Here is a 17,084-nt window from a genome sequence, read left to right on the forward strand (position 1 = left end):
TAAAAATTAAAATCTAAGCTGGGCATGGTGGCACACACATTTAATCTGAGCACTCAGGAGGTGGAGGTAGGAGGACTGCTGCTGTGAGTTCGAGACCACCCACAGACTACATAGTGAGTTCCAGGTCAGCCTGGGCTAGACTAAGACCCTACCTGGGGGGGGGGGGGTCTGGGAGGGAGCTGGAGAGATGGCTCAGCGGTTAAGGTGCTTACCTACCTACAAAGCTAAGGACCCGAGTTTGATTCCTCAGTACCCACATAAAGCCAGATGCACAAGGTGGCTCATGTGTCGGGAGTTGGTAGTAGCTAGAGGCCCTAGCACACCCATTCTCTCTGTTTCTGCCTCTTTCTCACTGTCCCTCAAATAAATAAATTAAAAAAGCTAAGCCGGCAGACATTATTTTTTCAATGTGTGTCAAAAGTTTCCATTAAAAAGCAAGCCTATCATGGTGGTGCATACCTTTAATCCCAGCACTCAGGAGGCAGAAGTTGCTGGATCACTGTGAGTTCAAGGCCAGCCTGGAACTATCTAGTGAATTCCAGGTTAGTGAAGATCCTACCTCAAAAAACAAAACAAAAAAAAGCAAGCCAGAGCCATTTCATCTCTTCCCATGCCCCCAACCATGGCTGTAACTCAATTTCATCTAGTCTACAACTCAGGCTGTCCTCCAACCTATCTACCTTCCAAGATCCTTTCCTGTGCACCCCAACTGTAGGGCAAGGCCTGTTAGAGGCACTTGCCATCTAGGTGGCCTTTCAGAAACTTTCCATGCAAAGAAGCTGGGCTTGAAAGGGTTGGGACCAGCTGAAGAAGTGAAGCCATGTTAGCACCCATCATACACCCGGTGTTTGATATTTTTTCATATAATCCACACAGCTACCTAAGAGTGTCAATACTCAGTCTTTATTATAGATAAAGAAACAGAGGCTAAGAAATACACTTTCCAAGCCAGGCGTGGTGGCACACAACTTTAATCCCAGCACTCGGTAGGCAGAGGTAGGAGGATCGCCAGGAGTTCGAGGCCACCCTGAGACTACAGAGTGAATTCCAGGTCAGCCTGGGCTAGAGTGAAATCCTACCTCAAAAAAAGAAAGAAAAAAGAAATACACTTTCCAAAAGGAATGGACAGAACTAGGATTTGAACCAAATTTATCTCATTCTACAAACTGTTACCTCTTCCTCAATTTTCTAGGAATAGTGCTGCTTACTAGGGATTATACTGTGTCTTTTTCTAGCACAGGGCATTTCTGAGGTACTTATCTGACTTGCTTCCATATGGACTTCTTTGCCTACCCATGCCAAATCTTCCTTTTCCACCACCACCACTCCCCTTTGGTCTCCTGTATTTACACCAAACTGGATTGAAATGAAGTATCCTCTGGGCCTCATCAACACCTGATGGTCAGGTCCTATCATGATTCATAGTCACAGCCAAGTCTCGCCACTTCCACCCCCAGGTCAGAGCAGTCCCTTTCATATATGTGATCCTCTCTAGCTGTACCATGCACCTCAGAAGGGAAGAAAGGTTTTAGCGGTCTCACTTGCAGATGGAGAAATTTCTGCATACCAGATTGCAGTTACCTACAGCCTAACTAATTGGAGATCAGTGTGATACCTCTTGGCCTCTCCATTTGAAATTCAAAGAAAAATACATATCAGTCATCCATTCCTACTACACTTCAGCCTTTTCATTTCCCACCTTCTGAGAAGTATCATTTCAGCCAGCGCTCAAGTTAAAATTGAAGCATTTAGAGCCACCATTCTTGGACATCATAATTGCTGGGTTCTTTGCCTCCACATGCCACCCCTTTTTATAGTACAGTTGCCTTCCATGGCAACTTCCACTTTGCCAAAATGGAGCTTTGCTAGCCTGTTTTACCTTTGCTTTTGCAGGTTCTCTATTTTGAGCAGGTTTTTAAACCATTCAGGTCAGGATGCTTCAAAGCAAACTACAGTGAACTTGATTCTCACTGTGTTCTTCATACTTGAACCTCACTAAATTTGTTCTCAGTGTATTCACTTTTAAGCCCTTTGCCCTGTACTTTGCATATAGTCATTAAATTAAGTATAGTATTATGAGTTAGAATTAATGTGTATAATGTCTATAATTATTTCTAACTTTCCATACTGTTTTTGGCGATTCATTGCTATAGTTTAAGTTAGTTCTATTATAGCTGTGTCATTGTTAACAGGCCAATGTCACAAATCCCTAGATGATTCTGTGATATGTAAGGGACTTGTGTAATTTTGCTTAGTGTTCTAGCAGGACATTGTGCACCCATCTCTATTTTGTGCTACTTTTCATGATGGGCCCACCTATTCATTTGCACAGAAACGAGAGCAGAAAAAGGAGCTGGGCCATGTCAATGGACTGGTGGACAAATCCAGCAAACGGACTACATCTCCCAGCAGTGACACTGACTTGTTGGACAGATCAGCCAGCAAAACTGAGCTCAAGGCCATTGCCCATGCCCGGATCCTGGAAAGGAGAGCCAGCCGGCCTGGCACCCCCACATCCAATGCCAGCACAGAGACCCCCACCTCTGAGCAAAACGACGTCGATGAGGACATCATTGACGTGGACGAAGAGCCAGTAGCAGCAGAGCCGGACTATGTGCAGCCCCAGCTGAGGCGGCCTTTTGAGCTGCTGATTGCTGCCGCCATGGAGCGGAACCCCACCCAATTTCAGTTGCCCAATGAACTGACTTGTACCACTGCACTACCAGGTTAGCCACACCATCATCATATCCCTTCCCTCACCCCAGCTTCCCAAAGGATTATTGTCCAGCCAGAGGTTGACTTCCTGTGTAGCTAGTGTCTGATGTTCCTGTTCCTGGTTCTGCCTGGAGAGATCTTTGAAGGTTTTCACTTTTAACAGTGCTTGTTCAGTTTTCCATTTTCTGACTCTCCAGTCTTCTTTCCTTCCTGATATCTTATTCTTCTTTCAAAATAGGTACAACATTGACATGGCTCAACATTTAAGAACTAAGGTGGGTGTGGTGGTTCACATCTGTAGTCCCAGCACTTAGGAGACTGGGCAGTAGGATTGTAACCTCAAGGCCAGATTGGGTACATAGTAAGTTCAAAGCCAGGCCAGTGTATACTAATATATACAGTGAAACCCGGTCTCAAAAATAAACAAAGTTCTGGGGACAGTTGAGTGGTAGAGTGCCAGGCTAGTGTGCACAAGGCTTGGGGTCAGTCACCAGCCGTGTACGGTAGATGGGTGGGGAGGCCACATTACACGCATTCATATCTGAGATATAAAAGACGGTATAATCTTTCTCTACTTTCCTACCTTTCACAAATAACCGCTGACTCGCTCTTGTATATCCTAGAAATTTTTGTGCATGTATAAGCAAATAGCTAAATGATTGTATTTTCTCCTTAAGTAACATAGTAAACTGTTATACACCTTATATTTTCATTTTACAATATAGTCTAGACCAAATGTCTTAACATGTTCCTAATCTTTTGTTACGAAAGTAGTGCTTAAGCAAATAACTTTGTAAATACCATCATTTTGTGCATGTAAAATGTGTGGGCATATATATGTAGGGTGGATTCCTGAATATTAGAATTGCTGGGTCACATTTTGTATGGGTATTTTGATAGTTTTTTGCTTTTTTTTTTTTTTTTTTAATCAAGGCATGGCTTCTAATAGATGCCATAAAGCTTCTAGACCTTTGTGTTTTTTCCAAGAAAAAGTGAAATTGGCTAGGCATGATAGTGCTGCCTGTAATCCCAGCACTGGGGAAGTAGAAGCAGGATTGTCAAGAATTCAAGGCTACTCTGGGCTACACAGGAGTTCCTGAGCAGCCTGGACTACAGAGTGAAACCTTATCTTTAAAAAAAAAAAAAATCAGGCTCAGTGGCACACACCTTTAATCCCAGCTCCCAACACTTGGGAGGCAGAGGTAGGAGCATCGACGTGAATTCGAGGCTACCCTGAGATTACATAGTGAATTCCAGGTCAGCCTGAGATAGAGTGAAGAAAAGAAAAATATAAATAAAGAAATTGACAGGTTTATGAAGTTGCATATAGAATCAAGGTTCTTCTGATTTCTATAGAAATGTGTCTTTTTTTCCTCAGCTACCTTCAAATACTAGTCCTTATTGACCATGTAACATGGGTATTTATAATTTCTTAAGTTGCCGGTATCTAACCTAGGTTTCTGATCATTTCATGTTTGTAAAACAGATGTGTTTCTGCCACAAGACAGGTGACTTCTGCTCATGGATGATTTGTGTGTTGGTGTCCTTTTTCCCTGCCTTCTTACTCTTTTTTGTCACTTAAATCTAGCCCTGGGACCTCAGAAAGAGACCCATGTCTGGGTGAAAGCATGTGCTTTTTCTTTCATTTAATGCTTCCATATATCAGGCAAGAAACTGAAGCCAAGGGATAGCTCAGCACCACCAATTTCTTTTCTAGGTTCTAGTAAACGGAGAAGAAAGGAGGAAACCACAGGGAAAAATGTTAAAAGAACACAGCACGAGTTAGATCATAATGGTCTCGTTCCCTTGCCGGTCAAAGTCTGCTTCACGTGTAACAGGTATTTTTTTTTTTCTGTGTTATATTCAGCAAATGATATATATGTTTCTCATCTGTCACGTCTTCTAAACATGTATGCTAAATGTTGACAACCCATGGTTTGAGCACAACTGATGTTTTGAGTACACCAAAACTGACTGACTAACTGACAGCCTTGAATTTGTTAAAACAAATTCCCTGAAGGATCAAAGTATAGATCCAGGTGTGGTGGACCATACCTACAATCCCAGCACTTGGGAAATAAAGCAAGAGGATCAGGGGTTCAAGGCCAGCCTTGGCTACATGAGACCCTGTCTCAAAAACAAGACAAAAGTATAGCAATATTAACTGTGTTGATAGACTGGTGCAGGAGTAGTTGGATGTAGACTGAAGCATGAGGTATTAAGACTTAACTAGCAGGTCTCTTAAAGGTAAGTTTAGAAGTGGTACAAGTATCCATGGAAGCTGGCATGCATTGTAGTAGACTGTACTATTATCCAAGTTATATCTTACTTAAGACTGATTATCCTTCTAACAGGATTTCCTCAGTGACAGGAACCAGATGCTTCAGTGACTGAAGCTGAACTTACTAGTTTGAGTATGTTAGGAGGATTATTACAGTTAGGGCAGAATAACAGGGAAAAAGCAACTATCAAAAAGAAGGAGGGGCTTAGTGGTTAAGACATTTGCCTGCAAAGCCAAAGGACCCAGGTTCATTTCCCCAGAACCCACATAAGCTGGAGGCACATGCATCTGGAGTTCATTATCAGTGACTGGAGGCCCTGGTGCACCCATTCCCCCCCCCCCCCCTTTTCTCTGTCAAATAAATAAAAGAAGGAAATTCTGGGTCTGGGAATAGTACTTGCCCAGTACCATGTAAAACAGGAGTGGTAGCACAAACCTGTCATCCCAGCCTTAGCTACATAGCAAGATTGAGGCCAGCCTGGGTTACAATATATATATGACACAAAAGCTTTAGAAAACTACATAGTGATGTATCAGAGCACTTGAGTCAGAGCAAGCTGTGGCTCCATTGCATCCCAGAGACCCTTGGCATTTGCTTCCAAACCCTGCTTTAACCATGGTTAAATAAAGACATTACAAAATCATTTTTTCCACCTACCTCTCTCTATCCTGGCTCTCAGTTTCAGCCACCACAAACTCCAGATGCATGTGCCACTTTGTGCATCTGGCATCACATGGGTACTGGGTAATCAAACCTAGGTCTTTAGGTTTTACAGCAAGTGCCTTAACCTCTGAGCCATTTATCCAGCCCTTATGTTTTTTGCTTTTGTATTTAATATTTTTTTTATTTATTTGAGAGAGAGGAAGATAGAGAGCGAATGGGTGCATCAGTGCCTCTAGCCACTGCAGATGAACTCTAGACACATGTGCCACGGGCTTACATGGGAACTGGTACCGGGGAATCAAACCTGGGTCCTTAGAGCTTCATGAGCAAGTACCTTAGTCATTAAGCCATCTCTCCAGCTCCTTTTTTGTGGTTTTGTTTGTTTGTTTGTTTTTATTTGGGAACAACAGACAGAGAGTGGGTGCACCAGGGCCTCCAGCACTGAAAACAAACTCCAGATACATACACCACCTTGTGCATCTGGCTTATGTGGGTCCTGGGGAATTGCGCCTCAAACCAGGGTCCTTAGACTTCACAGGCAAGCACTTAATCACTAAGCCATCTGTCCAGCCCCTTTTTTGTGGGTGTTTTTTGTTTTGTTGTTTGTTGGTTTGGTTTGATTTGTTAAGGTAGGGTCTCGCTCTAGCTAAGGCTGACCTGGAATTCACTAGGTAGTATCAGGGTGGCCTCAAACTCACAGTGATCCTCCTACCTCTGCCTCCTGAGTGCTGGGATTAAAGGCATGAGCCAACACACCCAGCTAAGCTGTTAGTTTTGTAAAATGAGGTAGTGGCTCAGTGTTTTAAAGATGCTCGCTTCAAATATTTTAATATCTTATTTGCTTATTTGAGACTGAATAAAATTGGCAGATAGAGAGTGGGTGTGCCAAGGCCTCTAGCCCCTGCAAGTGAATGCCAGAATACTGCCTATACATCTGGCTTACTATGGGTACTAGGAAATTGAACCTTTTTTTTAATAAATATTTTGCTTTTATTTATTTGAGAGAGGGAAGAGGCAGAGTGAGAGAGAGAATGGGTGTGCCGGGGCCTCCAGCCACTGCAAATAAACTAAAGAGGCACGCGTCACCTTGTGCATCTGGCCTATGTGGGTACTGGGGAATCTAACCAAGGTCCTATGGCTTTGCAGGCAAGCGCCTTAACCACTAAATCATCTCTCTAATCCTCAAATATTTTAAACAAATTTTTGTTGGCTTTTTCAAGGCAGGGTCTCAGTCTAGCCCAGACTGACCTTGAAATCATGGCTATCCTCTTACCTCGATCTCCTGAGTACTGGACTAAAGGCAGGCACCACCACTCCCATATGTAGATAATTTCATTTTGCCTTCTTTTTTCAAGGTAGGTACTTGCTTTGGTCCAGGCTGATCTGGAATTCACTCTGTAGTCCCAGGCTAACCTTGAACTCAGCAATTCTCCTTCCTCTGCCTCCTCAGTGCTGGGACTAAAGGTATGCGCCATCAAGCCTGGCCCCAATTTAAAAAAAAAAAAATCTTTTAAGGGCTGGAGAGATGGCTTAGCAGTTAAGTGCTTGCCAGTGAAGCCTAAGGACTCCGGTTCAAGGCTCGGTTCCCCAGGACCCACATTAGCCAGATACACAAGGGGGTGCACGTGTCTGGAGTTCGTTTGCAATGGCTGGAAGCCCTGCCATGCCCATTCTCTCTCTCTCTCTCTCACTCTCTGCCTCTTTCTCTCTCTGTCACTGTCAAATAAATAAACAAAAATAAACAAAAAAAATTTTTTTAAGGGCTGGAGAGATGGCTCAGTGATTAAGCACTTGCCTGTGAAGCCTTAGGACCCCAGTTGAGGCTCGATTCCGCAGGAACCACGTTAGCCAGATGCAAGTCTGGAGTTTGTTTGCAGTGGCTAGTGGCCCTGACATGCCCATTCTCTCTCTATCTGCCTCTTTCTCTCTCTCTCTGTCGCTCTCAAATAAATAAATAAAAATTACCAGGCATGGTGGCACATGCCTTTAATCCCAGCACTTGGCAGGCAGAGTTAAGTGGATCACTGTGAATTCAAGGCCAGTCTGATACTACATAGTGAATTCCAGGTCAGCCTGGACCAAAGTGACACCCTACCTCAAAAAAAGGAAAAAGTAAGTATTTACATCCCTACATGATACAGTCCTAGAAGAAAAATAATGGATAAGCTAGTCGTAGTCCACAAATTCACCCATCTTCCTGATCAGAAATGTGACAAAAACTATCAAGGGAAGAAGATGTGGAAGATTGTTGTGGGGATTATGGAAGCAGGCCGTTCCACAAAGCAGAATTAAGTTTTAGTTTTCCCATCTTGTAACAGAAATAACTTATATCTATTTGCAGGAGTTGCCGCGTGGCCCCTCTCATCCAGTGTGACTATTGCCCTCTTCTGTTTCACATGGACTGCCTCGAGCCACCGCTCACTGCCATGCCCCTGGGCAGATGGATGTGTCCAAATCACATCGAACATGTGGTGGTAAGCATAGCAGTGTCCATTCTACCCCTCAACAGGCACAGCTGAGGCAGGGCCTGACCCAGTACTGAGCACATTAAGGTCGACTTTGTGCCAGAGTTCACCATAATATCACAGATGATGGTTCTACAGACTATCCTCAGTTCTATTTGTTTTGACATACCTTGGCTATTTATTTTTCCTTTTCACATAATTATTAATTATTTGGCTGCGCAGAGACTTAATCCCCTTGCTTGATTATAGTTTTTTTTCCCCCACAGTAAATAAAGTAGTTAATGTTACAGTTTTCTTTTTTTTATTTATTTAAGAGAGAGAGGCAAACAACAGAAAGTGAATATAGTGTACCAGGGCTTTCTGCCACTGGAAACAAACTCCATAAGCATGTGCCACTTTGTGCATCTGCCTTTAAGTGGGAAATTGAACCTGGGGCCAGCAGGCTTTGCAAGCCAGTGGCTATAACCACTGAACCATCTCTCCCATCCTGATGTCACAGTCGTAATGGGTAAGTTTATTAGATCCAACCTTAAGGAAATAAATGTTTGGCTATGTGGAATACATGTGACCCAGGCACCAAATGTGTTTATTTCCCATCTCTAATTTCTTTGTAATCATCCTGTGTTGGCACATAAGCCATAAGTTATTCAATGAATGAATAAGTAATTGTTACAAAGGTTTTACCATCTTATTTCCCAAGAGTCTTGGTACTTTCAAAATTCTGTAGTACTGAGAATTGAACTCAGGACCTTCTATGCTAGACAAGCATTCTGCCACTCAGCCACAGCTCTTGGTTTTTTTCACACAAGGTTTCATGTAGTCCAGGCCATCTCTCCAGCCCAGTTCTATTCGTGAAACTCCTTAAAACAGCATAATCTGGGATGGGGAGATGGCTTAGCAGTTAAGGTGTTTGCCTGCAAAACCAAAGGATCCTGGCTTGACTCTCCAGGTGACACGTGCATCTGGAGTTCATTTGCAGTGGCTAGAGGCCCTGGAACACCCATCCCCCCCTCTTTCTCCCTCTCAAATAAATAAAATAAAATAAACAGCACTAAAATAATTGCCTGTTTGGGGCTGGAGAGAACAGGTGAGGCACTTGCCTGCAAAGTCTTAATGACCCAAGTTTGATTTTCCCTGTTCCCACATAAAGTAGTGTGCAGAGTGCCACATGTATCAGGAGCTTATTTGCAGCAGCTGGAGGCTCTGACAGATCCATTTCCTCTCTGTCTCGCTCTGCTTGCAAGTAAATATATATATATTAAGATTTATATTTACTTGCTTATTTATTTTGTTTTTGTTTTTCGAGGTAGGGTCTCACTCTGGCCAAGGCTGACCTGGGCCAGAGTGAGACCCTACCTCGAAAACCCCCTCCTCCCAAAAAAAGATTTTGGCTAATGTATTAATTAGGAAGCTACAGGAACACATCCTTTCCTTTGAACTAAAGTTTCTAGGTAGTTTGTGGTCCTTCCTTTGAGAGAGTTTCTTGATGGGAAATGTGTCTGGGTCTCTTCAGGGCCAAGACCCATACCTCTCAAACCCTGATGGGTTGCTGTGACCTGGAGCAGAGAATTTTCAAGCTAAATTTAAAAGGGTACACCTTGGCTAATTGCCTATTTCCCATATTCCCTTGCCTCCTGACAGGCGTGCTGACATCCTGCGCCTGATGGAAGATACCTATTTGGTTGGCTAAGAATGTCTGGTTTTTTTTTATTTTTTTTAATTTTTATTAACATTTTCCATGATTATAAAAAAAAATCCCATGGTAATTCCCTCCCCCACACACTTTCCCCTTTGAAATTCCATTCTCCATCATATTACCTCCCCATCTCAATCATTGCACTTACATATATACAATACCAACCTATTAAGTACCCTCCTCCCTTCCTTTCTCTTCCCTTTATATCTCCTTTTTAACTTACTGGCCTCTGCTAGTAAGTATTTTCCTTCTCACGCTGAAGACCAATCATCTGTAGCTAGGATCCACATATGAGGGAGAACATGTGGCGCTTGGCTTTCTGGGCCTTGGTTACCTCACTTAGTATAATCCTTTCCAGATCCATCCATTTTTCTGCAAATTTCATAACTTAATTTTTCTTTACCGCTGAGTAGAACTCCATTATATAAATGTGTCACATCTTCATTATCCACTCATCAGTTGAGGGACATCTAGGCTGGTTCCATTTCCCAGCTATTATCAATTGAGCAGCAATAAACATGGTTGAGCACGTACTTCTAAGGAAATGAGATGAGTCCTTCGGATATATGCCTAGGAGTGTTATAGCTGGGTCATATGGTAGATCAATCTTTAGCTGTTTTAGGAACCTCCACACTGATATCCACAATGGCTGCACCAGATTGCATTCCCACCAGCAGTGTAGAAGGGTTCCTCTTTTTCCACATCCCCGCCAACATTTATGATCATTTGTTTTCATGATGGTGGCCAATCTGACAGGAGATGGAATCTCAATGTAGTTTTAATCTGCATTTCCCTGATGACTAGTGACGTAGAACATTTTTTTAGATGCTTATATGCCAGAATGTCTGTTTTTAAACCCCAAAAATGGGACTAGTTATAAGGAGTCAACACCTTTGGAGGTTCACCATGGGTGTTTCTGCTTTGTCCCTAGCTGAATCAGAAGAATATGACACTGAGCAATCGGTGCCAGGTGTTTGATCGTTTCCAGGATACCATTTCACAGCATGTCGTCAAAGTGGACTTCCTGAACCGAATCCATAAGAAGCATCCTCCTAACCGCCGTGTGCTCCAGTCTGTCAAAAGAAGAAGTTTGAAGGTGAGTCACAACCTAGTATAGGCAGAATGTTTGTCGCTGGTTACCTTCATGGGATAGATAAAAGATCATTGTTCCATTTTCACAGATGGGGAAACTGAAGCCCCAGAGAGATGTCTTTGGGATCTCAGCAAGTAATAAATGTGACCTTACTTTTAATTCTTTTTTTTTTTAATTATTTATTTATTTATTTGAGAGCAACAGACACAGAGAGAAAGACAGATAGAGGGGGAGAGAGAGAGAATGGGTGCGCCAGAGCTTCCAGCCTCTGCAAACGAACTCCAGACACGTGTGCCCTCTTGTGCATCTGGCTAACGTGGGACCTGGGGAACCGAGCCTCGAACCGGGGTCCTTAGGCTTCACAGGCAAGCGCTTAACCACTAAGCCATCTCTCCAGCCCACTTTTAATTCTTTTTTAAAAATAAATATTTTTATTAATTTGAGAGAGAGAGATACAGAACTAGGCAGGTAGAGAGAAAGAATGGGCACGCCAGGGCCTCCAGCCACTGCACACAAACTCCAGATGCATGTGCCCCCTTGTGCATCTGGCTTACATGGGTCCTGGGGAGTCAAACCTGGGTCCTTTGGCTTTGTGGGCAGGCACCTTAACCACTAAGCCATCTCTCCAGCCCCCTTACTTTTAATTCTTGAGGATGATGGTATGGAGTCCAAATCCCAGCTAGACTTTTTTTTGGGGGGGAAGGAGGGTTGGTTCAAGGTAGGGTCCCTCTGTAGTCCAGGGTGGTCTCAAGCTCTCGGCAATCCTCCTACCTTTGCCTCTACTGGGATTCAATGTGTGTGCCACCACTCCCTCCCCTTCAGCTAAGCTTTTGAAGTCCACAGGACTCTGGTTCTCTAGAGAATAAGCACCTTCAACCCACTCCACCAAATCCAAATCCAGTTGCGTTCCACTGTTTGTTACTCATATGGCATTCATCTTGTCTGTCCCTTGTTAGATGGACTCCATCGGAGACCTCTTTGGTGAGGTAAAAGTGTATACCCATATATAAACTACATCTTGTTCTTAGAAAATAGACTCATAGTAGAAATCAGCAATTCTCAAATATAGCCACTTGGTGGCAGCCATACCTTAAACTCAAATTATACCATTCCATTCACTTCCAGTGGTTTTAGCTAGCAAGATGCTAGCTGTATTCTGTCATGGTGGTACACATCTGTCCTAGCATGAATTCAAGGCCAGCCTAGGGCTACAAAATGAGTTCCAGGTCAGCCTAGACCAGAGAGAACCTACCTTAAAAAAATAATAATAGGTACTACACAAAAAACTTTTTACTGGGTAAATGTTTATATTTCAATAGGACACAAGGTTTTATTGTTGTTGTTGTTGTTTTGGTTTTTCCAGGTAGGGTCTCACTCTAGCCCAGACTGACCTGAAATTCATTATGTAGTCTCAGGGTGACCTCAGACACACAGTGATCCTCCACCTCTGCCTCCCAAGTGCTGGGATTAAAGGTGTGTGCCACCACACCAGCTCGCACACCCCCTCCCTCCCTCCCCCTCTCTGTGTCTGTCTGTCTGTCTCTCTCTCTCTCTCTTTTTTTTCTGTAGCCAAGGCTGACCTTGAAATCACGGTGATCTGCTTACCTCAGCCTTCTGAGTGCTAGGATTGTAGGTGTGACCGAGTTTGAGCAGTTTCCAAAATTCAGTGTCTTCCATTGAGGGAATTGGACGTGTGCGGTCAGTGTAAGTTACCATGTAGACTTGAAAGGTAGCTTAGATGCTTGAGTGGACAAGCCAGGAGACCTTGATTAAATCCTATCAATGCATTCTCCCTCTCCCTTAAAGGTTTTTTATTGTTGAAGAAAATCAAGGTTATGAATTTTCTGTGAAGCATTTTTTCTTGGATAACTTATGAAGATTATAGCACCACAGTACAGTGTCCTATATGCTTGGTTACAGTTATGTAGAGAAAAATCTACTGAGAACCTCATATATGTATATATGTGTTGAGATGTCATACCTTTCCTATCTTTTCACTCTTTGCTTCCCCAAGGGGCAATCTTTTGTTTTGTTTTGTTTTGTTTTGTTTTGTTTTTGACTTTTTGAGGTAGGGTAGGCTCTAGCCCAGGCTGACCTGGAATTTACTATGTAGTCTCAGGCTGGCCTCAAACTCACAGCAATCCTCGTACCTCTGCCTCCTGAGTGCTGGGGTTAAAGGCGTGCAACACCATGCCTAAAAGGGGCAATCTTAAACTAGCTCTTTGCTCCGTCTTCCTCCTTCCATTGATGGGTACTCTCAGAAAGCCCATGGCACTGGGTGATGAAAGTCTGTGTCCCTTGCTGTGTTCTCAATACCCATGTGTATTGTCCCATCATTCCTATAGTCTCAACCTGCCTAAAACCAAAAGCCGTCTACCACTCCAAATCCACCTTTGCCCATATTTCCTATTGTAGTGCATAACAGTGATCTCTTCCTAGACCTGCTGGCTAAAATCCTAGGAACAATTTTCCATTCCCCTTCCCTTCCCCCACAGTAAATAACTTGGTCACCATATCTGTTGAGTCAGTACATAGTTTCCAAATCCACCCTCTTTCACATCACTGCTTCCCCACCCTAACCCTTTATCTGCCTGGAAGTTCCTCTCAACTTTCAAGTTCAAATATTGACTTTCTATAAAATCTTCTCTAGTTCCAAACTATTTTCCTCTATGTTCTTTCTATGGTTCTTACTGTATTTGTTGGTTCTTGAGACAGGGTCTCTATGTAGCCCAAGCTGGCCTCAAAGTTGGAGCACTCCTTCTACCTCAGCCTTCTGAGTGCTGAGATTACAAGTGTGTGCCACCATGCCCATCTACTTCTCTTGGGTTCTCACTTTTCACTTTAGGCATCTCTGTAGGGTGTTTTTCATTATATTGTGCTGTTTTTGTGTTTTTCTCCCTATTAGACTGTGAGCTCCTTGAGAGTAAGGATTAAGATGTATTCATCTCTGGACCTTTAGGACTTGGAACAGTGCCACTCAGGAGGTGCTCAATAAATGTTGGTTGAATGTATAAATAACTCCTTTTTTTGCTTGTGTGGCTCTTTCATTATTACATGTTGTGAGTCAGAGGGTGTCTTCTTTCTTTGTGCAACAGAGATAATTGTTTCATGAGTCATGACTGAGTAGATACCAAAAGCGAGCATTGATTGAGCGCTTGTATGAGCCCTCGCACCAAACATTTCTACCATGAACGTGACCTCATTCAACTTCTTTTCTCTTAGTCACTGCTCCCCTACCTGCTCACTGGCACTGGGCAGTACGACTCTGAAGTCCTGTCCATTGTTAGTCTCACATGTTTTGCAAGGGTTTGGGTCACAGAAGACAGATTGTCTTAGTAAAACACCCACACCAGGGTCTCTTACTCCTACAAACAATGCCAGATGATTGTACCACTTTTTGCATTTGGCTTTATGTGGATGCTGAGGGATCAAATCCAGGATGACAGGCTTTGCAGTTTGCAAGCAGTGCCTTTAACCTCTGAGCCATCTCCCTAGCCCCTCCCCCCCTTTTTTTGATGTGGGATCTCACTGTAGCCCAAGCTGTAATCTCAGAGTGGTCTCAAGCTCACAGTGATCCTACTACCTCTGCCTCCCAGGTGCTGGGATTAAAGTTGTATGCCAACACGCCTGGCCCCATTTCTGTACCCTTTCAGGACAGTGTGGCTGTGTCAGTCAAAGGGGTTGTACAACAGTTGCAGCATACTGAGTTTTTTTGTCCTGAGTGGACCCCCAGAGTAGATGGGCCCTTGGGTACCAGCAATTACAGATGGGGCATCATGCCAGGGCAGGATCAACTAGACATGTTGGCACTATCTTCCTTTCCTTCCTCCTTCTATCCTGAACAGGTTCCCAATGCTATAAAATCTCAGTACCAGTTTCCACCTCCTCTCATTGCACCCGCGGCCATTCGGGATGGGGAGCTGATCTGCAATGGGATCCCCGAGGAATCACAGACGCACCTTTTGAACTCTGAGCACTTAGCCACCCAGGCAGAGCAGCAAGAGGTGAGTGAAGGCAGAGCTGAGATCCCAAATCCTTCCACCTCACCAAAGCTGTCATTGGAAGTAGCCTCAGTGTCTGTCACTCCTGTCTCCACCCCACCCTCACCCTGGCCCCTAAAAGTTGAGTATTTCACAGAGAACCTCTGGCTCAGATCCAAAAGGCAAGTAAGAAACACAGTCAAGTGGGCTGCTCTTCATCAGTCCCCAAGTGCTGTGAGCCAGGCAGACCTGTATTACAGAAAGTGAAAAGCATACCCGCAGAGGTTAGGTGCTAGCTGTGGACACACAGCATGTGCTGGGGTACTTACCGAGTATTGATCACAAGGGCAGAGCCAAAAAAAGGAATCCCAAATTCTGCCAAGGTGTTGCCTGTCAAGTACACCAGCAAGTCTTTCTTGGGAATAGAGATGGAATCTTATCAGAAGTCAAGCATACCCTTTCAGGTCACTCACATTGGGACTTTGAAAACAGTGCTCATCTGCTCTGTTGTAGCTTGGCCACTGTGGCAGAATGGACTATGCCTCCCAGGCCTCTCACCACCTCTCCTCTCCTTCCTTCCATTGCAGTGGCTCTGTAGTGTTGTTGCGCTCCAGTGCAGCATATTGAAACATTTATCTGCTAAGCAGATGTCTTCGCATTGGGACTCTGAACAGACAGAGAAGGCTGATATTAAGCCTATTATTGTGACTGACAGCTCAATCACCACCTCCCTGCAAACCGCTGATAAGACACCTCCACCCTCCCACTATCCCTTGTCCTGCCCCTCAGGAATTAGCACTCAGAATTCCCTGAGCTGCTCTCCGCCCCACCAACCCCCAGCCCTAGAGGATATCAGCTGCAGTTCTTGCGCGGAAAAATCCAAGAAAGCCCCTTGTGGGACTGCCAATGGGCCAGTGAACACAGAGGTAAAAGCCAATGGCCCACACCTCTACGGCAGCCCCACTGACTCCACGGATCCCCGGCGACTTCCAGGCGCCAACACACCCCTACAAGGCCTCTCACACCGGCATGGCTGGCCCCGGCCCCTCACGCCTCCAGCAGCTGGGGGCCTTCAGAACCACACTGTTGGCATTATTGTGAAGACAGAGAATGCCACTGGCTCCAGCTCTTGTCCCCAAAGGAGTTTGGTTCCTGTTCCAAGCCTACCCCCTTCCATTCCTAGCTCTTGTGCCAGCATTGAGAACACCAGCACTTTGCATAGAAAGACTGTCCAGTCACAGATAGGACCTCCGTTGACAGATTCAAGGCCTCTGGGCTCACCCCCAAATGCCACCCGGGTGCTCACTCCCCCACAAGCAGCAGGAGACAGTATCTTGGCCACAGGAGCCAACCAACGATTCTGCTCACCAGCGCCATCATCAGGTGAGTAACCCTTAGTCTCAGGGGATTTGGAGTCATCTTGTGCTCTTCCTAGCATAAAGTGTTAACATTCCAAAGTGCTTATATCCCTGTGAATACCTCAGAGCACTTTGATCTCTGTCCATACTTCTATAACAAGAAGAAGGATATATTAACTTGACTCATCATACAGATAGGAGTACTCTAAAAGTTTATGTGATCTCCTTAAGGTGACCTACCAAGTTAGTGGCGGCAGGACTAGAACCACAGTTTGGGTCTCCTCCTGACTCCTCTCCCCTTAGTCTTTTTTTTTTCTTTCTTTTGGTTTTAGTTTCAGTTTTTCATGTTGGGTCTCATTCTAGCTCAGGCTGACTTGGATTCACTATACAGGGTGAATGGTGCTTGTGGGGGCCTCGAATGTACAGCGAGCGATCCTCTTACGTGCCTCACCATGCTGGGATTAAAGGCGTGTGCCACCACACCTGGCTCCAGCCTAGTCTTCTGTCTTTCCATCACCCTAGAAGAAGGCAGCATGCTCTCTAGAATCACTAGGGTCAGCTTGAGGTTCTGGGTAATGCCCTCAGTGTTTCATGAGCCAACTGAAAATAAAGCCATGCCTCACAGAATCTGAACTAGCTCATTTGAGAAAGTTCCATGTCAGGGAAGCAGGGACAGTAAGAAATCCTACCTTTCAGAATAGCTTCATAATGGGATTCCCATAGAGGGTGGTCTGGCTCAAAAGCTCACCCTGGATTATGTGCCAAAGGGCAGCACTTTAAATCTATACTTGGCCTAGTGTGGACTTGATCTCTCACCTGTAACCAGTCACCA

General features: G+C 44.4%; 1 protein-coding gene across 2 annotated transcripts in view; it reads left to right on the forward strand.

The window, feature by feature from the left end:
• Phf12 (PHD finger protein 12) overlaps positions 1 to 17,084 on the forward strand; it is a 55,052-nt gene that overhangs the window by 31,070 nt on the left and 6,898 nt on the right. For both annotated transcript variants that reach the window (XM_004664629.2, XM_045158439.1), the window contains 6 exons: positions 2,333 to 2,726; positions 4,433 to 4,553; positions 8,002 to 8,134; positions 10,753 to 10,917; positions 14,760 to 14,918; positions 15,482 to 16,277. In XM_004664629.2, the coding sequence (XP_004664686.2) occupies positions 2,333 to 2,726; positions 4,433 to 4,553; positions 8,002 to 8,134; positions 10,753 to 10,917; positions 14,760 to 14,918; positions 15,482 to 16,277 (1,768 nt within the window). The remainder of the gene's footprint in view (positions 1 to 2,332; positions 2,727 to 4,432; positions 4,554 to 8,001; positions 8,135 to 10,752; positions 10,918 to 14,759; positions 14,919 to 15,481; positions 16,278 to 17,084) is intronic.

The sequence above is a fragment of the Jaculus jaculus genome, chromosome 9 (assembly GCF_020740685.1).
Source record: "Jaculus jaculus isolate mJacJac1 chromosome 9, mJacJac1.mat.Y.cur, whole genome shotgun sequence".
NCBI classification, from domain to species: Eukaryota; Metazoa; Chordata; class Mammalia; order Rodentia; family Dipodidae; genus Jaculus; species Jaculus jaculus.